Below are 25138 nucleotides of genomic sequence, written 5' to 3'. Positions count from 1 at the left end.
TTGGAATAAACTTCGAAGAAAAAACTGCATCATATTGCCAATAAGGGCTTCGTCCCTTTTCGTTTCACGGCCCTTAGAAACTGCCTTTTAGAGAAAGACAGTTTTATACGAACAGAAAATTTTACGAACTTTTGGTTTCAATTGATCAATTTAACACAAACTGGCCAAAATTAATTTAGTTACTTAAAATTAAATGAGGCTAAAATTAATTATTTTAACTAAATCATAAAAAACATTTTCTCACAAATGACGCAATACATTCCGTCTGTTACAAGGCAACCAAATTCTACAAGCTCCTGAAATAATCGAGGCTTACCTGTTTCCATGGAACATTGAAGAATGCCTGAACGCACAATACTCCATCTTGATTTCGAAGGCAACTGGAACTTTGGTGATAAAAGTTGAGAAATCAACATTACCCAGCACAGAGCAACACTGACACATGTTTCCGTCGATATGAGTAAACAAGTCCGGGATTTCGAGACCCCGTGACGTCAGAGACAGAGCTATGTGTGAGTTTAAATGAAACAGTTCTTCATACTCAGAATAAATCACATTTTTGTAACTTTTGGTAAAGCTTGGAGCTTATACACTGTCGAGCGGCATGTTTTAACTCAACAGTAACTGACAAACACTGCTTCTGATTTTGATGATTTTTGACCACAAAATTTGTTTGAGGGTTCGCAAGCAATTCATATTAATTAAAAGTGTATACTCGCTCAATTCAGTTACCGCAGGATGTGGTAACACAAAAGTCGAAGAAAAATTTGTCAAGTAAGAGGAGATTAAAAACCAAGAAACGAGTTAAATAGCAGGTAAAACGCAGGACAAACATTTATAGGTAAATAACAAATCCTTAAATTCTTCAAATCCTTAAAAATCTCTAAAAAACAAATTGACCAAACTTTCGAAAAAAAAAACAAAGTGAAACCTGAAAAAAAGTTACTTTCGAAGTTTAGGTCCACTTCAAAACTCCTGAGACAAATCGTGTCTGAAAACTACTCATTTCCCGCGCTAATTAAACCATGCGCTAAACAGTGCACCATAAGAAAAAAAAGATCAAAAACAATATCATCAAGTCACATTTTACATAGAACGTCAAAAGTATTTCAGCTTAGCTTGCTCTGAAAAAACTTAAAAATAACAATTTAAGACAATTTTTTTATTAAAATTTGGAGATTACAAAAAATCACAAACGACTGATTAACGCACTTAAAACAGTCATTTCGCTTTCATTATTTCAGAAAACGATTATTTTGAAATTTTTCACTACATTTCGTATGAAAAAGAACCGCCAAAACTCTCTAAGTAGTTCTTCAAAATAGTTCAAGTTTTCAAAACCTTCAGAAAAAATTCGGTACAACGTTTCAATTGGTCTCAAGATAATCTTCACAAAAATGCGATATCGTAACCAGGTTTCTTTTAATTCAGTTTTAACTGGTATTGAAAAATGGACAAAATTTTTCTGAGAGCTAGCAGATCACAATGTAAGTTGTATGTAAAAGATCAAAATGTAAGTTTATCAGTTTTCTATTTATCATATAACATTTTATATTTATTTGTTAATATTTTATTGTTAAAAAGAATCAATTATAAACATAGGTGGCAGAATGCCACAAAATAGCCGCAATAAATTTGTTCATTTGAAGATAGTTAAAGAACCGGACCAAAAAGAAACTTAATTTTATTAAATTCTGAGTGGTTATATTTTGATTACAAACCAGTTTAACTTATTGCTGCTTCTAATAGACGCTCTCATATAACCTTCAATGCGAGTGACACACACTCACTTCACCTTATCTCCTTGATTTAAAGTAAAGATTGAGAAGTCACGTGTGACCAAAATTTCAATCACGCACATGAACAAAACATCTCCGTCAGAAACACAATTCAGTTGAAATGTATTAACGAATGAACAAAAAGCAGATTTGAAGCAAAAATGCAAACAGTCAAAATTCGAGAAACTAAAAGCAAACAAGCTACACAAAAATATAATCATTGCATAACTCTTAAAGCTTTTACCCTAAATGTCAAATCAATCAACGATCAACTTGGATATACCTATTAACCCTCGAACCAGCCTTGTTAGGGGTTTTATTGGCTACTAAATATGGAAAACCACGAGAAATGAAAAACTTTTTATTTAAAAAATTGAAAATCACACACCGTTTCAAAGTTGCTAAATTTCGCTATATTAATATGTTCAAACCATTATCTCCGTCCAGTAAACCATACGCAAGATTTAAAAAATTTAATTGGACCTCAAAGATTAATAAACTCAGATAATGACAAAAATTTTCAAAAGCTTCGAAAAGAATCGCAATTTTATTGATATGTTGCTAAAATTCTTGATATGAAAATCTACAGAAACATTTCATTTTCTTCAAAAACTGCCCAGTAACCCACTTTTAAGCTCTAAAGAAGTTTCACTGATCCATAAAGATCGATAAACTCGGAGCATAAGAATTCTCAGAAAATTTAAAATATTACCAAAATTGCAAAAAAAACCTGAAAATTAAAATGTTGAAAACCCATCAATTGTCCCTAACAACTATGCAATATCATATTATCAAACCATAGAGGAGGTTCCCTGGGGCAGAGGAAACTCAAAATAATCAAAAATTTCCGAAAAACATAAAAAATGCAAAATTAGCATCATTTTGCGTCTTAATGTTTGCAGTATCAAAACATATTATGTCTTACAAAAGACCTTTATAAACATTGACAAACGTTAATTTAAGACTGATCAAAAAGAAAACTCAAAAAAGACAAAAAATGAAAAATTGCAGCATTTTGAGCTCAAAAACTCCTGAATTAAAGCCTTCCAAAAAACTGCTCCAGTCTAAGCACACGAAAGGCAACTACCCCCCTCCACCCAAGGGCATCCAATGAAACTTGATGCCCGCTGAGCTTTGACTGTATATTTCGTTTTGAAAGCTCAAAGTCATGGGAAAAAGGTGTGAAAGCATCTTACAATAACGTCAAGAGCAACATTACAATTCAAATTTTTTGGATTGTAAAAAACCAAGTGATGGCAAATAATAGTCCCAGCTATTACTTTGCGGCTATTAAACAGAATAATTCCTGTCACCGTAAACGCAGAGTCAAGCGTGCTGAAACATTTCAGCCCTAAAAAGCTATCGAAATAATCATTTTAATTAATGCCAACAAACCAGCATCGGTGTTACCCTTTAAAAGCATCAGTTAACATTTTTTGAAAAGTTTAAAACGAAGTTCTTGCGAAGTTTAATGAAGCTTTTCAACGATAAATTTTCAAGTTTCTCAAATTCAGGTAAAATAGGGAGACATTTGATGCCGTCATCTGGTTTCTATTCCCATAGTTTATGAATTCACAGAAGTTCAAATGTTTGGAAAAACTTTTAAATTTTACTTTTTGAGCTTCGAATAGATCTTGATAGTGCCGTTAGCACGCCATCTCTTTTTAAAAGAAGGATCTACCTAATCGATTTGGTAAGAAATTGCCCAAAAGCCGAAAAAGTTGGCAACTCCGGCAGCTGTTATTTTGTTTCTCATCCACTGTCCTAGGATAAAACAAAAGATTTGGTTCTGGTAGCTATTAACGAGCAATTTGGAACAAACTTCGAAGAAAAAACTGCATCATATTGCCAATAAGGGCTTCGTCCCTTTTTCTTTCACGGCCCTTAGAAACTGCCTTTTAGAGAAAGACAGTTTTATACGAACAGAAAATTTTACGAACTTTTGGTTTCAATTGATCAATTTAACACAAACTGGCCAAAATTAATTTAGTTACTTAAATTTAAATGGGGCTAAAGTTAAATATTTTAAACATATCATAAAAAAACATTTGCTCACAAATGACGCAATATATTCCGTCTGTTACAAGGCAACCAAATTCTGCAAGATCCTGAAATAATCGAAGCTTGCCTGTTTCCATGGAACATTGAAGAATGCCTGAACGCACAATACTCCATCTTGATTTCGAAGGCTACTGGAACTTTGGTGATAAAAGTTGAAAACTCAACATTACCCAGCACAGAGCAACACTGACACATGTTTCCGTCGATATGAGTAAACAAGTCCGGGATTTCGAGACCCCGTGACGTCAGAGACAGAGCTATGTGTGAGTTTAAATGAAACAGTTCTTCATACTCGTTGAATAAATCACATTTTTGTAACTTTTGGTAAAGCTTGGAGCTTATACACTGTCGAGCGGCATGTTTTAACTCAACAGTAACTGACAAACACTGCTTCTGATTTTGATGATTTTTGACCACAAAATTTGTTTGAGGGTTCGCAAGCAATTCTTATTAATCATGACAAGAAACATATTTAATTGCGTAGAATCCATTCTTCCGCAAATTTTCAATCAATAATTTGGTTTTTATCTAAAAATTCTTATACTTTCGCAGTTTCCAGTTTTCATGTTAAGAAGGTACCTTTCGCGTCAAGATCTTATTGTGGATATAATGAATAGTACTCAATCCATTATTCATTTGTTTTCCCACAAAAAAACCAGCCTGTAGATGATAAACCAAACTTTTGCCGAAAAATTACAAATTTCAAAAATAGACAATTATATAAGTCACATTTTAAAATAACATCTTATAGATAATCAGAAGCAATTACCAATATTGTCAAATAGAGGTTTCAATCTAGCTTTGATCTGATTCAAGGAACTGTAATGCATGGGTGACTCCAGGGGTAAATGATAATCTCTGAAATACTTCATCACAAAATGCCCGAACACATCGTACATATTGAACGGCTCTATCATCACACAGAAACAGCTAGAGTACAGATCTGCGATGTGTACTAAAATCTTGTCACTGTGCTTCGAAGGTGTAAATATGAGCGAGCAATCTGCAATTAGTAATGTTGTCTTTTCAGTCGGCGCATGGTTGATTAATTCTTTGAATAAGTTGCTTTTGACCGTCTTGAAATCAGCTGCTATCATTTGGTATATATCTTTGTCTTTTCTTTGAGGTGGTCAATTCCACATTCATATGATTAATTAATTTGATTTCGATAAATGGCATTTATGAGATAAGTAATGGAAACGTTACTCAAATTGAGACTTCAATTACACAATCTATTACGCAATCGACATAATTACGAGCTCATGAAGTGTGTTTTTAAATCAATCAAAAATTTTGATTAAGAGTGCTTAAAAAGTCGGACGAAAAACTTTACAAGTTTTAAAAGTCTGCAAGAAATAAAAATTGTTTCATCTATTTCAGCCAAAACTGACCTATCTAACATTCAAGTGTACTCTTTAAAAACACCAAAAAATTCGTTCTAAATAAACGGTTGAAGACAAAAAATAATCGAAAAGCAAATGCTGGAAGCTTTAAAAATTGATAAAATTAGGTCAATTTGACGTTAATAAGCCAATTTTCTGAAATTAAAAAAAACAATGTCGAAGTAATACTAACCAATCGAAATGGTCACCAAAACACCTAAAAACCATCTTCAATCAACAAAAAAACTCGCCCAATAAGCTAGTGAATTAAAGGACACGAAAAATACTAGAATGCGTCTGAAACGCCGAAATGCCATAAATAGCTCAAATTTTACCCATTTGATTCATTTGGTTGGAATAAATATTTATCGAGAAAAACGAACATTATAGAAACATAGCTGGCAGATTGCTAGAAAATAGCCGCAATAGCTTTGTAGATCTGCAGTCTGAAAAAGATAGAAAACGAAACAGCCGAAAAAGTAATATTTTGTTAAATGATGGAAACTGTATACCTTATTGCTGCTTCTATTAGGTGCTCCTAGATAACCTTCAGTTAGAGTGACACACATTCACCTGACCTCATCTCTTTGGAATAAAGTTAAGAATAGTTAATTTCAGAAAGAGGAAGTCATTTTTGAGAGTGAGGTAAGTCACGTGTGACCATCAAAACTTCATCACGCGAATGGACAAAAAAAACTCGCTCCACAAAGAGAGAAAAATTACGTCACACATGCAATTCAGTTGAAACTGCATTGAACGAAGGAGCAAAAAACAGTGGTTGCGACTTTTAAAGGAGAAAAATCTCTACTTTTAAAGAAAAATTTTAAAAAATTGTGTAAATTTTCTCAATTTTTTTTAATCAAAATGCACAGAAGGAGACAATTTTGCAGCAAAAGAAAATTGTATCCTTTGTATTAAAACAAGCCTACGGTCATGAGGCTATAAATCCTTTACCAATAAATTCAATTAAACGATACAATGGGTCAAAAATCGCAAAAAGAATTGAAAATCAGCAAATTAATCACCAAAAAGACAAAAGAAACAGGATATAAAAACGTTTGAAACAGAAATTAAGAAATCAATGCTAATCGTAGAAAGTAATGATCAGTCAATATATTTAAACAGCATTTCAAGCAAATTCTCAGTTCCGCAGCATAAAAATCTAAGAAAAGGGCTAAAATCAATTTTTAACAACTGGCAAAAGCAGAGATGGTAAGAATTATAGGTCTCAGGAAAAATGATGCACGGATACATGGTAGAAAGCGTAGAATAAGGACAAACAAAAACATAACAAAAAACTTCTCAATTTTAGAAAGTTAAAAATCAAATTGAGAAAAATGTGAAGTAAAAAACAATTTCATTTCCTTATTTAGCATAAAATTATGCAGCTAATCACCTCTATAGATTAAAATGTAGAACCATAGCTCAAAGATTGGAAACAATTAAATATTTTGCATTAAAATTGTCAAATTTGCTTTTACGAAAATCTTTCAGAATTTCAAATACTAAACGCCACAAAATTATTCGATTATTAGTAAAAGTAAATTAGGATCCCTGACAGTGCACAAAAAGACTTCTTCTCGTAATTAAATCCAAAAAAACTGAGAAAATTAGAAAAAAACTGCCAAAATCGGGCAAGCATGTGTACAATTCTTTAAAACAAAAAATTTCACATTATATAAGGATTCATTCAATGCATGAAATATCAAAGTTAAATTGCCATATGCACCGATTTCAAAAAAAATCGCTTTAAGATCCAAAATTGAAAAAAAATTAAAAAAGGCCAAAAATGAATTTAAAAATTGTAATAAATGTGCTCATTTACAATTTAAAACGCATTATCAGACTCAAAACACTGTGGTATCAATTGCAGTGGTTCATATATTAATACAGCTTTTATTAAAAAAAACTATTTCTGAAAAAAACTATAAAAAAATGCCTCAAGAGGACAAATAAACGGCTTAAAATGGTTTCTGTAAAAAAACACTTTTCAAAGTCGGAAAGTCTATCACTGAGCGAAGAGCATGATCAAAAAACTCTTGAAAACTCTCTCAGAAAAAATTAGTTCGTACGGCAATTTTACTCTGTTTCGCTTTTAGGTCAAAACGCCGTCTGAACAAATAGTACTTCCGATAAAAAAAACCTTAAGAAAACCAATACTCCTCTTCGAGTCGTAAAAAACCAATAGAAGCCCAATAATAGCCCCAGCTATCGCTTGTGGCCATTAGTAAAAGACTGGCTACCAATACTCCTCTTCGAGTCGTATTTCTTAAAATTAAAACAGAGCGCAAAAACAGCCGGCTGGGAAGTGGACGCTATTACTCAACTCACTATCGATCTCCCAAGCTTTACAATAATTTAAAAACACTCAAAGTCATAACTAAAATACTTAAGGATGCATCTCAAAGAAGTATGAGCCTTTTAACTTCGGCTTGCAAATTCTTTCCTCGTAAAAATTGGGAGCTGGTGAAGTTCATTTACGACTTATTAATGAATATAACTTGATCGATGCTATTCTGACTGTCACTTTTTGTTGAATTATTTGTTGATATTAAACTTTGGGCAATCTGAGATGCAGTCTTATTCGATGTCATTGATTGTCCGCTTGATTTGCTTTAGCTATTTGAGTAAATCATATTCCGTGTCTCCTTTTGTACCAAATTGAGAAATACACTCTCTTCTTCAATCGATATTTAAGGAAACGGTTAACTCGCTCAATATCCGCAGTAATAACTATGCGAACAGATTTGTTACTGATAAAAAAACCGGCTGTACAAAACAGATAATGAAAAGAAAGGTTTAAAAATCACCCAGTTGAAAAGCCAGCAGGCTTTAAAATCAAAAGACAAAAATCAAATACGAGGTAAATTTGAATGACGTTAAGGGATGACGCTAAAAATAGTATGCTAACAAGGATGCTCGTTAATGTGCGTTCGCACATGATGTTCCGACCCCAGCTCATCTACACTTTTGACTTAATTGTCAACCAAATGACGAGATAATAAAAATAGATGTCTGAGGTTAAAAAAACGTTTGAAAACCTAACTACTTATTGCATTTTATAATGTCATGCCTCGTTACAGCGCTGACGATATATTTCATTGAAGAAACAACGAGAAAAAAAAACAAACAACAAAAGAAGCAAAAACAAAATTTTCACGGCAAAAACTAAGTATCAAAATTTGAACGCACCTAGTAACAACGCCAAAATGCAATCGTATAAAACCTTAACTGCACAAATTTACTTTGTCCACACTATACAGCAGATGGCAAATTTCCTTAATGAGACTAGGTAACTAAAAGAACAAAAGGAAATGATAAGGCGAAATTGAATAATCAATCAACTTTTTTAAACCGAACAATTTCTAAAGTCTTAAAAAACATTAGATTTTAACAAAATATTTCTGAATAAAATTACTAAATATTCATTATGAAACCAATAGGACCTGTCGTTGGTTAGATTAAGGCATAGGAACAGACTACAGAAGCAGAAAAAAATCTCAAAATACTAAACAATTTACGAAAACACAAATAATTGAAGCCATTATAATCATTAGATGTTATCTGAACACTATGTATTCTTCCTTCCATTTTCAATCAGACTAATGCAACGAAAATTATACTGAAAGATTAAATAAGTGCAATTGGGCCACATTTGAAAATCATTGGGATCTGCTATTACGCGAATGAGCTAAAAGAAAACATAGCTGGCAGATTGCCAGAAAACAGCCGCAATAGCTTCGTAGATCTGCAGTCTCAAAAACAGTAAAAAAAGAGAGACCAAAACATTCGTCTTCATTGAAGGCTGATTTGTTATATATTTTTAGTAAACATCTGTATAAGTTTTTGCTGCCTCTATTAGCTGCCCTTAAATAACCTTCATTTAGAGTGAATCACACCCATTTGACCTTATCTCTTTGATTTAAAGTATACAAAAGTCAATTTCAAAGTGAGGAAGTCATCTTTGGGAGTGAGGTAAATCTAATGTGACCAAAAATTAAATCACGCGAATGAAGAAAAAACTCTCTCCACTAAGAGCGAAAAATGACGTCACACACGCCTTTCAGTTGAAATTGCATGAACGAATGAACAAAAAGCAGATTTGAAGTTGTTGTGACGTCATATGTGCGTAACAAAAATCACAACGACGAAATAAAAAACCAAGAGAAGGCCAATAATAGCCCCTGCTATCGCTGTGCGGCTATTAAAAAAGAAACACAAGTACACCACTGAAACTTTTATTTAAACGCATATTGTCCACAAACAAAACATCAGTTCCGATATGATATCACTGGAAATTTAAATCTTTCGAATACAAGAAACTGAATGACACCTCTCAATGATGAGAATAAGCTACAAGTTGACGAAAAAAAAACATCAAAAACTGAAAAGTTTAAAAAATAATTGAAAATGTATAATATCATAAACTTCGAATGAGACTATTCGCTACAAAATGACTGCCTCGGGTAACATCAATCCTTGAATACTCAATCACAAGCTTTTGAGACCAGTCAGCATTTCACGCCTACCTAAAGATTCAAAAAATAGGCAAAAATTACAATTCAAAAAAAAATGAGCGAGCGAAGTGTCGAAGTCATTAAAAAATAACTTTTCGGTAATGAATTTTCTATCATCCATTAATTTTTTAACAACATGAGATTCTTTTTTTCAATATGACATCAAAATATCCATGAATATGAACAAATACATTAAAAACACGAATATTCTGAGAAAACCTGTAGTATCAACGCCATTAGACTCAATTGCTTTCAGCGAAAGGCAATCAAAGCGCTCGATGGGAGCACAAGAGTTATGCCTCGATGGGACGACAAGGATGTTGGCCATTGACAAGTCATCGATACGATAAGACATTACAATAAGTCATTGACTAAGAAACTAACAACAAATACAGGCAAAAACCAAAACTTCATTAGAAAAGTGCAAGAAGAAAGTGTCGAAGCCATTTAAACCATAAGCTTTTCCTTGAAAACTTCATCTATGATCCATTGAACGTCACTTCTAAGCCAATTGGAACTAACACTAATAGGATAATGTCATGAGATTTCAGAAAAACCTAAAAGAAATCCAAAAACTTTCCAAATGTCCAAAAAAATTTAAGAAAACTCGCGCATCGATTTTATCAAACCAGTATTTAGAAGATAAAGCCGCAAATTAGGTTATTATTGCTGAAGTAGGAAAGAAGGAGTTCCGGTAATTACTGAGACGTTCGTACAGTTCACAAAGATAAGTTTAAGATTGGTTAATGTAGAAAAATTTTTTTCGAAAAATTATTTTTGAAGTCTTAACAGCCATTAAATTCAATACCTTTCAACAGAAGTTAAAAAATACGCTCAGGCACGAGCGATAGAAGGACAAACATGTTTGTCATGCATGGGTAATCAATAGGATATCACCATAAGTCTTATGACTGGGAACAAAAACGAAAATAGAATCCAATAATTCATTAGAAAAGTGCAAGAAGGTGTCGAAGCCATGTAAAACCAAATGCTTTTGTCTGAAAATTTTATCTATGCTCAATTAAATGTCTTCACAAAACCAATGGAAGCTATCAATATTAGGATAATGTGTGGAGATTTCAACAGGAATCAAAAATGAAAAAATACCCAAAATTTAAATTTTTTTTTGAAATCTTGTGGCATCGAAGCCATAAAACCAGGAGTTAGAAAAAAACCGCAACCAAAATAAATTAAATTGCTGTAGTAAAGAAATGGAAAGGGTTCTGGTCAATACTGAGAATTTCCTACATATAAAGAAAAGTTTAAAATTGGTTAATAACTTTTTTTTGAAAAATTATTTTTAAAGTCTAAACAGACAATAAGTTCAATAGCTTTCAACAGAAGTCAATAAATACGCTCAGTCATGACACAATAGAAAGACAAAGATGTTTGACATGTATGGCTAATCAATAAGATGGGTCTAATGACTATGAAAACAACAACAAAGACAGGCAAAAACCGAAAAATCAGTAAAAAAAAAGTGCGAGAAAATGTCGAAGCCATTTAAACCACAAGCTTTTCTCTAAAAACTTTATCTATGATCCATTGAACGTCCTTTCTAAGCCAATCAGAACTAACATTAATAGGATTATGTCATGAGATTTCAGAAGAACCAAAAAGAAAACCAAAAACTTTCCAAATGTCCAAAAAAATTTAAGAAAACTCGCGCATCGATTTTTATCAAACCAATAGTTAGAAGATAAAACAGATTAGTTTTGGTTGAAGCAGAAAGGAAGGGGATCCTGTCAGTACTGAGGCTGATTCACAGTTTACAAAAAAAAGTTTATGGTCGGTTAATAATTAAAAAAAAAATTCGAAAAATTATATATAAAGTCTTAACAGCCATTAGCTTTCCAATCAAAGCACGGAATAGCTCGACTAATACTCATTACGAAACCCATTGCACTTTTAGTCAACAATTTTATGCCATAGGGCTCCAAAAAATTAGTAAAACCTCAAAAAAAAATCAAAATTTAATTAAAAATTACAAAAGCTCAGAATCCAAGCCATAAAAAACACGTGCAATTCCTTAAAAACGTGTTTTTTGTTCATTAGACGTCATTTTACTGTAAATCAAGTTAATCATTAACCAAACATCGATATGAAAAGTGAAAAGTAACCAGTCTCTCGGTGACCTAAAAAATATGAAGTTTTCTAAAAAAAAACCTCTCAAATAGAATTCAAATTTCCTTAAATAGTAAACTTCCCTATGAGACCAGAACTAGTCTTTTTATCGCCGTTCGTGTATTAGGAATTTGAAACTGATTCCTTGTGTGGCGTGAAATCTAATTTTGAAAAATTTTCGAAAATATTATAATTTGAAGAAAAAATACACTAAAAGTGAACGAAATCATACCAAATATCACGCGTTCACACAAAACTTCAACGCTCGATAACTCCTCGAAAAATACGAAATTCAAAAAAAAACTTTTTAGTTTCAAATTCTAGGCTGGACGAGCTTTATAATGATACCACGCACAGTTCTCTACGATGAATATATCGATCGGCCGAAATTGACTGAACAAAAAAACCCATTTGAGTATATAGTTCCTTCCCCCACAAGTGGGGTCGGAACAAAAAAGATGTATACTTCAATATTCCGCCAGTGAAATGGTACACAAGGAGACACGGAGTATGATTTACTAAAATGGCTAAAAATTTAACCATTTGATGCCGGGCAGTTGAACATAGCACGACGGAACACAAGACAAACGCAATGCCACTTTTAAGAGTTTTCAAGTGTGGATAGAGACCCTCACTGGAAAACAGCACAAACAAGCGCCAAACAATTCGATTGAATAATTATAAAGATCTATATTGTTGCATCGTTAAACATTGTTGGAACGTTGAGAGAAGCTTAATATCAATCGAGCGTACAACCTCAGCTTTACAAGGTCTACTTGTTCAACGTATTTTTGGCAGGACATGAATGCCCGAGGAACAAGAGAAAGTTATGAGATGCTCAAGTTCTCGAGTTTATTCCCAATTGATGTATGGCTAGCACACTATGCTTGCAAGTATAATGCTGGTTAAGATCCATTACTGGCCCATTTTTGAAGCAGGTGTGCCTGCTCATGAAATTATGGGGCTAAATTAGTCTTTTTTTAAGTATTTTTCGGAGTTCCTTTTGCCTGGATCTGTTTTGTCTATCATTCCCAAAAATTGCACACTTATGCGTTTTCAACTAACCACAACACTCAGTTTACACTAACTGAATACCTCAATTATTCAACTGGACGCAAATTGACCACTTTTTGATCAGTTTATTCCTCTCCATGATTCTCTTTTTGTGGATAAGAATTTCCCTGAGATCAACTTCCACATACTTTGAAATACCTCTACTCGAGTGAACAAACCCGTCCTCTTTCAGTCGCATGTAGAATGTACTGAAACCACATCCGAGGCAGATGATTTGCCTCACTGGTCTGTTCACTTTCTTGGCTTGCAAGAGGAGATCCATCACTAATGTCTCCATACACCTTTGCGTGAGATCCACCGTCGCAGTATTTTTTAAAAAAGATTTTTAGGATACAAGTTCTATAGACTGATTATTATTTGAGAAGTTTCAAAATAATTATAACGTTCATGATGCACCAAATTTGCGCACCGAAATAAGCACAACTATGCACATAACTATTTGAAGTTCAATTTATATTCTGAACAAAATATATGGGTTCTTGAGGTCACTACTTACCTCAAATAATTGTTCAGACCCCAAGTCATAGTTAGCAGGCATAATTGAATTTTTTTGAATGCGTTCATTGGACGAATTGTTTTTAAATTTTGTTTCAGAAATAATAACAGATTTTGGAAAAGTTTTGCTCTTCAAAATTGTATTGACATTTCAATAATGCATCCCATTAACAAGACGTCCTAGCTGCTTCGAACTCAATCCCATGTGCTTGTGCTCCCCGGTTTCAGTTTTTCGGAATTTACAGTGAGGCTGTATTTGGTTAGCATTAAATTTTTCAAATAAATTGAGTCATATTCAGGATCTTCTTTTTTATTACCGCATATTCTTGTTTACTTGAATTGATGACCAACTAGGTAGAGCAACCTTTTGATAAGTTCCAAGTGCAAACATGAACTACTTCAATCACGATTTACCTCGTGATTATATAGCTTGGGTAACCTATTTGAATTTGATCTAATTTTGCATTCTCAATTTATATTTCTAAGTGAGTGCTGAGGTCATTTTCTTGTATTTGTCGGCTGACTTTTGGACTCACTTGTTTTTTCTTGTGATTTTTTTTTCACGTGGTAATTTTTTTTACTTGAGAATTTGCCTTAGAGTTGGATTCGTGTCTGTCGGTTCGTTTGTTCAAGTGTTCATTCTAGTGAAATAAAAAAATGATCTCACTGCTATGAACTCTTGGTATAGACGTCTCTCCCTTTTTAGAATCTATCGAAGTTTGAACGCACGTCTATCTCTGTTTCAATTGGTTAAAAAATTGAGACAATATTGTGGACGAGCGGAGTCGTAACATTATTTGCCATCGCACATCGGTGAGCCTTCTGGTTTAGTTTCATTGCGTCATAACTGAACACATGCTAGTATAGTTAAAAAAAAGTGGACTATACCATTTCTACAGTATTTGTCTACCCGTAATCGATAAGCTCAATAGACAGAAAGAAAACATGAGGCAAACAATTAGGTTTCGCTTTGAGCGCTGGCGCAATGTTTCCACCCCAACAGGTAATCATTCAAGGCAAAAAAGCGATTATCTCATTTTGGCTTTATCATTTTATTAAACTTGTATCATTTTAGTGTTTTCAACTGCCAAAACTTATTCTTTCGCATTTTTGGTTAATATTCCGCCAGTTTCCGTTACTTCAATTATTTTTTTAAACAAAATATTTCGAGGCATTGACGAAAAACTAAGGTTTGTTTTGATACGGATTATGAAAAAACATTATTTGAAACCACTAAAAAAAATTGAAAAATGACAGAGCTTATTTCGAATATTTTCAAAAGCAACTTTATATCATTTAGTTATGATATAATTCTTCACAGGGAGCGCAACAATAACTACAGATGTTTTCAATCATAATGTTTTCTGCTGCCTCTCAAACAACTAATAATCGAAAAAAGCTCCAGAGATTAAAAATTACAATAATTTCCAATGTTAAAATCAGATTTCGTCTTGATGACATATTATGGAAAAATAAATGGCATGTCTTTCTCACTCAATTCATTGGGTTGAAACTCTAGCTTTTTGCTCAAATCTCGTTCCATATCATGAAACGAGATAATGTGATTTGTTATCTTTCCCAAAAACTGATGGAAAAAAGAATCTTTAGATTTTTTTTAAAGTTTAGTTTCTAATACTTTGTTTGTATGAAACTCAACAGAATGTTAAGCGTCACGTAATAAACGCAAGATCGTTAGACTGAATGGCTAAAAATTCTAAATTAAGCTTTTAGACCATACTATTGTGGTCTTACTCCAAAGAAAAATGAAAAAAAAAACAATTTCTCTTACTCTTGAGAATTTGTTTGCCCAAAAGTTAACGCTTTACTTCGCATTTTATCCAATTAACATTTTTCATTATTCGTGTTTGCCAAAGTAATTAGACGAAACGTAGATTAGAACTTAGAAAAACAGTCTGAATGAGACTATAACAGACCATTGCCGAGTCAGACAAAAAAAAATGCGTCATCGAAACGTCCTGGGCCACTACTGAATAGCTCTAAGAATTAAGAACGGATTATGAAACAAAAATCAGAGGTTGAATCACTTACATACTAATGCGAAAATCATATTCTGTTTTTTTTTTGCAACCGCCAAGAAGGTTATACCTGAGTCTATTGACCAGGATGCTGATGACAATATCCCCCGTTGAGGATATGATTATCTTCATTTTTCCAAGCCAGAGTTTTTCATTCCGTAAATAAATGTTAATGAGTATTAATGAGTAGCCCGGTCTCTTAATAGGTTATTAAAACAATGATCATATGCAAAAACATATATTAGGTTGTGCACACAATGTCAGGACTACAACATTTGTTTACGGTGAAATGCAAGAGTTCCCTGAAAGCACGCGACTGTGTCTTTATCCGTTCACCTTGATTTAACAAAATGCTCTTTATGAACCACTGGACTGTAATGGACAACTTTCTTCACAAAGTATCTCGCATATTTATCGACCATGTAACCTTTATGCACCATTCCAGCCTTGTTAGCAGCCGCGATATCTGCCAACACTTTCCCTTGTGACATGCCAACGTTTGTCTTTTGTACTCAATAGTTGGACTTTATATATTCCTTAGTTACACATTTTTCCAACCTACAAAGAAACTCCTAAATAGTTGATCACAATAGTCACATTTTGGTCGGCCTTGGCAGACTCCCCATCCTAGGGCAGGGATGTATTTGTAAGACAACCTAAATTTTTCGCTATCATTTGATAATAACCGATAAATTTTTCACGAAAAACAGATACTAAAAATTCAGTCTGATTTTAACTGAACATCTCGTGGAACGACAAATTTGTTTTCAGAAACCAGTACCTTATCATGCTTATTCCTTATAATATGTCAGTATATAGATATCACAGTACACTGTTCAATTCCCCATTCAATTGATGTTCCAATGGCGATGAAAGTTTCAATGGGTTATGTTGGACTCTAGACAATTAAAAATTAGCAATTGTTAGTTTCTTGCTCTTTCTTGAAAGACGTAAACTCAGCAATAACATGGAAGCATGAGCTACTCTTACTGCTCACAGTGTATCTAAGTTTACAGAGACAACAAACAATACATTTTAAATATTTCACTACTTGATTTGAATTGCAAAAAAGCTGGGATAAGTCATAACACAAAAAATGTACAAACACGAAATAAATATTCGCTAATAGTATCTGGAAACAAAAAAGGTCAAATACGTACACACCATTAGCTATGAACTGATGCGTCATTTTGAATCGCTTATGCCTCATTAGCAACCGCTGAGATCTGTCCTTAATGACACACTTAGCCAAAAGACAACATAAAACATAACTTATATAACGTCGCGCAAATTGCTCTCAAACGACTGGCGAGTGGTTGGCGTCGTCAGAAGTCAGCTACGGTTTGGGAAGTTTTAACGGTTTGGGAACTTTAAATCAGCTACCTAGCTTTAACTTAATTCTAAACGGCGTGGGGTGAGCGCGGCTAGCGCGCTGGGTTACGGTTGGATCGCTGAGGAGGGGCTGGAGATATGGGCTTGATGTTGGGAAAAAGTGTATGGACGCGTCAGACTAAGACCCGCACTTCGCACTATGAACAAATGAATCAAAACAATTTCGGTGAGTCGAACACTTATTCTAAAAGATCGAAAAGCTCTAAGATAACTTAATGCCCTCAGGCATTTCATGTTTATCCTGTTTGCCGGCATAAAAAGTCAAAAATCAATAAGGTCAGACAAAAAATGTCCAAGCAAAATACCGCATAACGAGCACCCGAACACTGATCTAATTGATACCATCTTCGACTGAGAGCAATTAACAACAGTAGCATTCAATTACAAACAAATATGCGTGCTTTTTTTTCTCCCATTATTACTCCAGCTTGACCTATATCAGCGCTAATTCGACCTCTCATTGACAAAGAAAAGTCAATAAAAGTGTAAATTGATCCTAAAAGAACGGGATCGGAAATTTCGAGAAACGACTCGAAGTCGTATTGCATAATCAAAATTTCAAGTAACTAGCATCTACTCCTACAACGAATCTCAAAACAGACAAAACTCGAGCCAAATAAAAAAGCCAAAAAGTAAAAAGAACCAAACAAAAAATAAGAACAAATCGAAGAATAGTCACAAGCAAAAATTTTTTTTCATGCAATTAAGATCGTAAAGTTGCTAAAGCGATAAAGGCAAGCCAAAAAAGCAGAAAACTGTATTTTAAAAAAAATGAAAAATTAGGAAATCTAGAAAAACCGTCAAAAATTAAAACTTTTTGTCAAAATTTAGAAAAAAACTGCTTCAATTTCTTAACAAGAACACTGTTTAATAACATCAGAACAGAAATAAATTGACACCTGACAAATCTTTCAAGCAATAGATGCTTATCAAATCCCCACAGAAAGCAATGAAACAAAATAGTTGGCAAAAAATTGCTTAAGTAGCCTAAAACAAATGGCTGAAAAATTCCATATCATTATACATCGCAGATTAACCCGAAACACTATCAATATCATTAAATTAAAATCAATACAATAGCCTTTAAACTGAAATAAAGTCAATATAAAAATTCCTTAAAAACCGCACGTGAACAAATTTTGCTTGCTTAGAAAATTTTTTCACAAGAATTTTGAAAGTCAGACCAAAAAAAACGAGAACTCATTTAACAAAATCTCAAGGAAAGGTACGCAGCACGGAAAAGGTTAAGAATTTCTACTTAGCGCAAGAAGTCATCTGTATTTGAGCAGATACAAATGAAAAAAACTTCAGTTTCCTCTCACTGCTGGCGTATATGTGAAGACATATCAAGGAAGTCTATATGTAAGTCATTCAAAAGAAAGATTAATTTCATCATTCAGTTTATATTGATCCATTTGAAACACAGATGGCATCAGACACCAGCTTGAAAATCTCACAGCTTTCACAAATCTCCACGTGGAATTAAGATTCATAGAAAAAAAAATGAGTCGTTCCTTTCTCATTGCTGTAAGTTTCTCGAACAACACTCGGTACACATCTTGTTCAATTTCCCCACAGTATGCATACAATTATTAGCCACAGCAGTAAAAATCTCGTCCAAGGAAAAATACTTACCAAAAATTAAACTTTATTTTCCTCCTTAGCCATACATTCAGCTATAAAGCTGATACTCTGGCGTTTTCAAATTACGTTTAGAGGCTGAGTTGATTCAATATTTAGAAAATTTGGTTTCTGAGCTCCGAATGAATGCATGATATGTCCGGGGAACTAATCTCTTCATTAAAAATATCAACAATGGTTAATTGAAAGCATGAGCAACAATTACTACTAACACTGTATCTAGGCTTAAAGATATAACAAACAATGTACTTTAATTATTTCGCTACTTGATTGAAATTGTAAAAAAGCTGGGATAAGTGATAACACAAAAAATGTACAAGAACGAGGTAAATATTCGCTAATAGTTTCTGGAAGCAAAAAGGGTCAAATACGTACACACTAATAGCTATGAACTGATACGTCTTTTTGAATCGCTTATGCCTGATTAGCAACCGCTGATATCTGTCCTTAATAACACACTTAGCCAAAAGACAACAATATAAAACATAACTTGTATAACGTCACGCAAATTGCTCTCAAATGACTGGCGAGTGGTTGGCGTCGTCAGAAGTCAGCTACGGTTTGGGAAGTTTTAACGGTTTGGGAACTTTAAATCAGCTACCTAGCTTTAACTTAATTCTAAACGGCGTGGGGTGAGCGTGGCTAGCGCGCTGGGTTACGGTTGGATCGCTGAGGAGGGGCTGGAGATATGGGCTTGATGTTGGGAAAAGTGTATGGACGCGTCAGACTAAGACCCGCACTTCGCACTATGAACATATGAATCGAAACAATTTCAGTGAGTCAAACACTTATTCTGGAAGGTCGAAAAGCTCTAAGAGAACTTAATGCCCTCACGCATTTCATGTTTATCCTGTTTGCCGGCATAAAAAGTCAAAAATCAATAAGGTCAGACATAAAATGTCCAAGCAAAATACCGCATAACGAACACCCGAACACTGATCTAATTGATACCATATCCAATTGAGAGCAATTAAACACAGTAGCGTTCAATTACAAACAAAAATGCGTGCTTTTTTCTCCCATTAGTTCTCCAGCGTGACCTATATCAGCGCTCTAATTCGACCTATCATTGACAAAGAAAAGTCAATAAAAGTATAAATTGATCCTAAAAAAAAACAATCGAGAATTTCGGGAAACGAATCGAAGTCGTCTTGCATAAATAACATTTCAAGTAGCCAGCATCAACTCCTAAAACGAATCTCAAACAGACAAAACTCGAGCCAAACAAAGAAGCCAAAAAGTAAATAGAACCAAAAAAATGAGAAAAAATCGAATAGTCACAAGCAAAAAAACTTTTCATGCAATCAAGATCACAAAATTGCCAAAGCGATAAAGGCAAGCCAAAAAAGCAGAAAACTGTATATTAAAAAAAATGAAAAATTAGGAAATCTAGAAAAACCGTCAAAAATTAAAACTTTTGTCAAATTTTAAAAAAACTGCTTCAATTTCTTAACAAGATCACTGTTTATTATCAAAACAGAAATAAATTGACACCTGACAGATCTTCCAAGCAATAGATGCTTATTCAATCCCCAATGAAAGCAATGAAACAAAATAGTTGGCGAAAAATTACTTAAGTAGCCTAAAACACAAAATGGCTGAAAAAGTCCAAATCATTATACAACGCAGATTAACACGAAAACTCAAAACACTATCAATATCACTAAATTAAAATCAATAGAATAGCCTTTAAACTGAAAAAAAGTCAAAATAAGAATTACTTAAAAAACCGCACGTGAACAATTTTTTCTTGATTAGAAAATTTTTTCACAACAATTTTGAAAATCAGACCAAAAAACAAGAACTCATCTAACAGCAAAATGTCAAGGAGAGGTACGCAGCACGGAAAAGGTTAAGAATTTCTACTTAGCACAAGAAGTCATTCTGTATTTCAGCAGATACAAATGAAATAAACTTCAGTTTCCTCTCACTGCTGGCGTATATGTGAAGACATATCAAGGAAGTCTATATGTTAGTCATTCAAAAGAAAACTTAATTTCATCATTCAGTTTACATTGATCCATTTGAAACACAGATAGCATCAGACACCACCTTGAAAATCTCACAGCCTTCAAATCTCCACGTGGAATTAAGATTCATAGAAGAAAAATGAGTCGTTCCTTTCTCATTGCTGTAAATTTCTCAAACAATACTCGGTACACATCTTGTTCAATTTCCCCAGAGTATGCATACAATTATTATCCACAGCAGTAAAAATCTCGTCTAAGCAAAATACTTACAAAAATTATACTGTATTTTCCTACTTAGCCATACATTCAGCTATAAAGCTGATACTCTGGCGTTTTCAATTTACGTTTAGAGGCTGAGATGATTCGATATTTAGAAAATTTTGTTTCTGAGCTCCGAATGAATGCATGATATGTCCGGTGAACTAATCTCTCCATTAAAAATATCAACAATGGCTAATTGAAAGCATGAGCGACACTTACTACTAACACTGTTTCTAATTTTAAAGATATAACAAACAATGTACTTCAAATATTTCACTACTTGATTGGAACTGTAAAATAGCTGGGATAAGTGATAACACAAAATATGTACAAATAAGAGAAAAACCCAAATATTCGCTAAGTTTCTGGAAACAAAAAAGTCAAATACGTAAACACCGATTGCCACACTTAGTGAAAATATAACAAAAAGAACAGAAGACTTAAAGTCGCGCAAAATGCTCTCAAACAACTTAAGAATGGTTAGCTTCGTCAGAAGTCGGCTTCCGTTTGGGGAGGCTAGCTTTAACTTAAATATGACCGGTGTGAAGTCAGCGTGGCGATTGCGCTGGTTTATAGTTGAAGCGCTGAGCAGGAACTGGGGTTTCGGGCGTGATGTCGGGGATGGGCCTGAAGTGGATAAGGGGTACGCTTAGAACCGCCCATCGCAATGAATTTATTTCTCAAAAAAATTTTGGTGAACCGAACACTTATTCTAAAGAACACTCAAACACTGATCTAATTGCTTACCATCTTCAATTGAGAGCAAATAAAAACAGGTTGCAAATCTTTGTGCGCTTTTTTCCCCTTATTACTCCAGCTTGACCTAAATCAGCGCTCTAATTAGACCTCTCATTGACAATAAAAAATCAACCAAGTGAATTAATCCAAAAACATACAGGAATTTCGGGAAACGACTCGAAGTCGTCTTCACCAAATAACTAACATTTGAAGTAGCCAGCATCTACGCATACAACGAAAAAAACGCAGACAAAAAAATCTAGTCAAACAAAAAGCCAACAGGTATGTAGAACTAAAAAGTTAAGGATTCAAAAAATAATCACAAGCATTTTTTTCTCATGCTAAAAATTACTCAAGCGATAAAAAGCAAAACAAAAAACAGAACAGGTAATTTTTTATTAAAAAATCGGAACAACAGAAATTTAAAAAAATCGTATAAAACTAAAATTTTGGTCAAATAGAAAAAAAAAATGTTTGGTTCTCATCAAAAACACTGTTTAATAACATCAAAACTAAAATAAATTGACACCTAAAAATTCTTCCCAGCAATAGATGTCTATTCAATCCCCAATTAAGGCGGTAAGACAAAATAGAGGGCAAAAAAATTGCTTAAGTAGTCTAAAACACAAAATAGCTGAAAACCTTCAAATCATTATAAAAAGCAGATTAACCCAAAAACCTGAAACACTATCAATATCATTAACATTAAAATCATTACAATAGCCTTTTGAAGGGAATAAAGTCAACAAGAGATCTCCTTCAAAAAACCGCACGTGAAAAAATTTTGCTCGCTCAGAAAAATTTTTCACAACAATTTTGAAAGTCAGAACAAAAAAAGGAGAACCCATCTAACACAAAAATGCGAAGGAGAGGTAAGCAGCACTCAAGAAAAGATTGAAAATTTCTATAAATTTCTAGAAAAGGTTTAAAAAGGTTAAAAACTTGAGTCATTTTGCAATTGAGCACAGACAAAGGAAATTAACTTCAGTGCCCTCTCACTGATGGCGTATATGGGAAGAAATATGAAGGAAGTCTATATGTTAGCCATTCAAAAGAAAGCTTAAATTCATCATTCACAGTTTATATTAATCCATTTGAAAAAACAGATGGCATCAGACACCACCTTGAAAATCTCACAGCTTTCACAGATCTCCACGTGGACTTAAGATTCATAGAAAAAATATGAGTCGTTCACTTCTTATTGCTGTAAGTTTCTCAAACAACACTCGGTACACATCTTGTTCAATTTCCCCACAGTATGCATACAATTATTAGCCACAGCAGTAAAAATCTCGTCCAAGGAAAAATACTTACAAGAATTAAACTGTATTTTCCTCCTTAGCCATACATTCAGCTATAAAGCTGATACTCACTCTGGCGTTTTCAAATTACGTTTAGAAGCTGAGCTGATTCGATATTTAGAAAATTTTGTTTCTGAGCTCCGAATGAATGCATGATATGTCCGGGGAACTAATCTCTCCATTAAAAATATCAACAATGGTTAATTGAAAGCATGAGCAACAATTACTACTAACACTGTATCTAGGCTTAAAGATATAACAAACAATGTACTTTAATTATTTCGCTACTTGATTGAAATTGTAAAAAAGCTGGGATAAGTGATAACACAAAAAATGTACAAAAACGAGGTAAATATTCGCTAATAGTTTCTGGAAGCAAAAAGGGTCAAATACGTACACACTAATAGCTATGAACTGATACGTCTTTTTGAATCGCTTATGCCTGATTAGCAACCGCTGATATCTGTCCTTAATAACACACTTAGCCAAAAGACAACAATATAAAACATAACTTGTATAACGTCACGCAAATTGCTCTCAAATGACTGGCGAGTGGTTGGCGTCGTCAGAAGTCAGCTACGGTTTGGGAAGTTTTAACGGTTTGGGAACTTTAAATCAGCTACCTAGCTTTAACTTAATTCTAAACGGCGTGGGGTGAGCGTGGCTAGCGCGCTGGGTTACGGTTGGATCGCTGAGGAGGGGCTGGAGATATGGGCTTGATGTTGGGAAAAGTGTATGGACGCGTCATACTAAGACCCGCACTTCGCACTATGAACATATGAATCGAAACAGTTTCAGTGAGTCAAACACTTATTCTGGAAGGTCGAAAAGCTCTAAGAGAACTTAATGCCCTCACGCATTTCATGTTTATCCTGTTTGCCGGCATAAAAAGTCAAAAATCAATAAGGTCAGACAAAAAATGTCCAAGCAAAATACCGCATAAGAAGCTGAGCTGATTCGATATTTAGAAAATTTTGTTTCCGAGCTCCGAATGAATGCATGATATGTCCGATGAAATGATCTCTCCATTGAAAATATCAACGATAGTTAATTGAATGCATTAGCGACACTTACTACTAGCACTGTATCTAATTTTAAAGATATAACAAACAATGTACTTTAAATATTTCACTACTTGATTGGAAGTGTAAAAAAGCTGGGATAAGTGATAACAGAAAAAATGTACAAATAAGAGAAAAACCCAAATATTCGCTAATTGTTTCTGGAAACAAAAAGTCAAATACGTACACACCAACTGCCACACTTAGTGAAAATACAACAAAATAAAACAGAAGACTTAACGTCGCGCAAAAATGCTGTCAGTTTCTAAAGAATACTGGGTACACATCTCGTCCAATTTCCCCAAAAAAAGAAGACAGGACTGAAAAAATCTCGTACATGAAATAATACGTCAAAATATCACACTATTTCCTCTTTAGCCATATTTTCAACTACAAAGCTGAGAATCACTCTGGGGTTTTCAAATTACGTTTAGGAACTGATGTGATTCGATATTTGGAAAATTTCGTTACTGAACTCCAAATGAATGCATGAAATGTCCGTTAACCTTAAAAAATTAACAATGGTAGATTTAGCGTGTGAAGCAATATTTGTTTTCGTTTCATTTAACCTTGAAACTGAAAAAAAAAGAATTTTTATTGAACTCGTAGCAAAACTTACATTTTAATTATCTCCTCATGAAAACAAGAGGATTCCTATAATCGATTAGTCCGCTAATTTGGTAGACCAAAACAGCTACAAAAAACCAGACGGCACTTCAGTATTTGGCTCCAAACAAAAAGTGAGGACAAGATATACAAAATGCACTCGAGATTTGGATTTTTAAATGAAACTGACAAATTGACGAGGCACGCAATACTTTAAAAAGCTTCAGCGCAACGTATTACATTTATAATGGATTGATTTAAGAGAACTGAATTATAGAAGTGAGCTTTCACTAACGAATCCTCGAACAAAAAAGAAAACAGGATCAGAAGTGCGTTTGCCACCACTTTGTTCTCAATTCATCGAGAAGCATCTCTTTTATTCATCAATTATAAAAAGATAAGTAACCAGTTCGATTGATGCGGGCAATTTTTCCTTACACTCATCATCAAAAAATTATCCCACATTCTCTAGGAGGATAAATCACTTTGAATTCGTTGGTTAGCTCTCAACATTCTAGCTTAATGATGAACATGATTTTTCCACCAAACATTTTTCTGATTAAACAGCAGGCTCTTCAAATAATCGTTTGATAAATTATTTCACAGCTTTTTCAAAATGACTTGGCTCGATCACACTAAAAAAATTTGACCTATTCTCGTCTATATAGCCTGAAATTAAACTATAAACAAGCTAAGACGAA

General features: G+C 33.7%; 1 protein-coding gene across 1 annotated transcript in view; it reads right to left on the bottom strand.

Annotated features, from left to right (window-relative positions):
• LOC142354028 (tRNA wybutosine-synthesizing protein 4-like) overlaps positions 1 to 16062 on the bottom strand; it is a 33507-nt gene extending 17445 nt beyond the window's left edge. Inside the window, exons 1-4 of the mRNA XM_075406292.1 lie at positions 15804 to 16062; positions 12990 to 13217; positions 4609 to 4958; positions 3907 to 4216 (exon numbers count right to left, since the gene is read on the bottom strand). Coding sequence (XP_075262407.1) covers positions 3907 to 4216; positions 4609 to 4958; positions 12990 to 13217; positions 15804 to 15958 — 1043 coding nt within the window. The 5' untranslated portion in view covers positions 15959 to 16062. The remainder of the gene's footprint in view (positions 1 to 3906; positions 4217 to 4608; positions 4959 to 12989; positions 13218 to 15803) is intronic.
• Positions 16063 to 25138: the final 9076 nt, after the last annotated feature.

The sequence above is a fragment of the Convolutriloba macropyga genome, chromosome 15 (genome assembly GCF_964194025.1).
Source record: "Convolutriloba macropyga chromosome 15, txConMacr16.3, whole genome shotgun sequence".
Lineage (NCBI taxonomy): Eukaryota > Metazoa > Xenacoelomorpha > Acoela > Convolutidae > Convolutriloba > Convolutriloba macropyga.
This window is presented reverse-complemented; position numbering and strand designations above follow the sequence as displayed.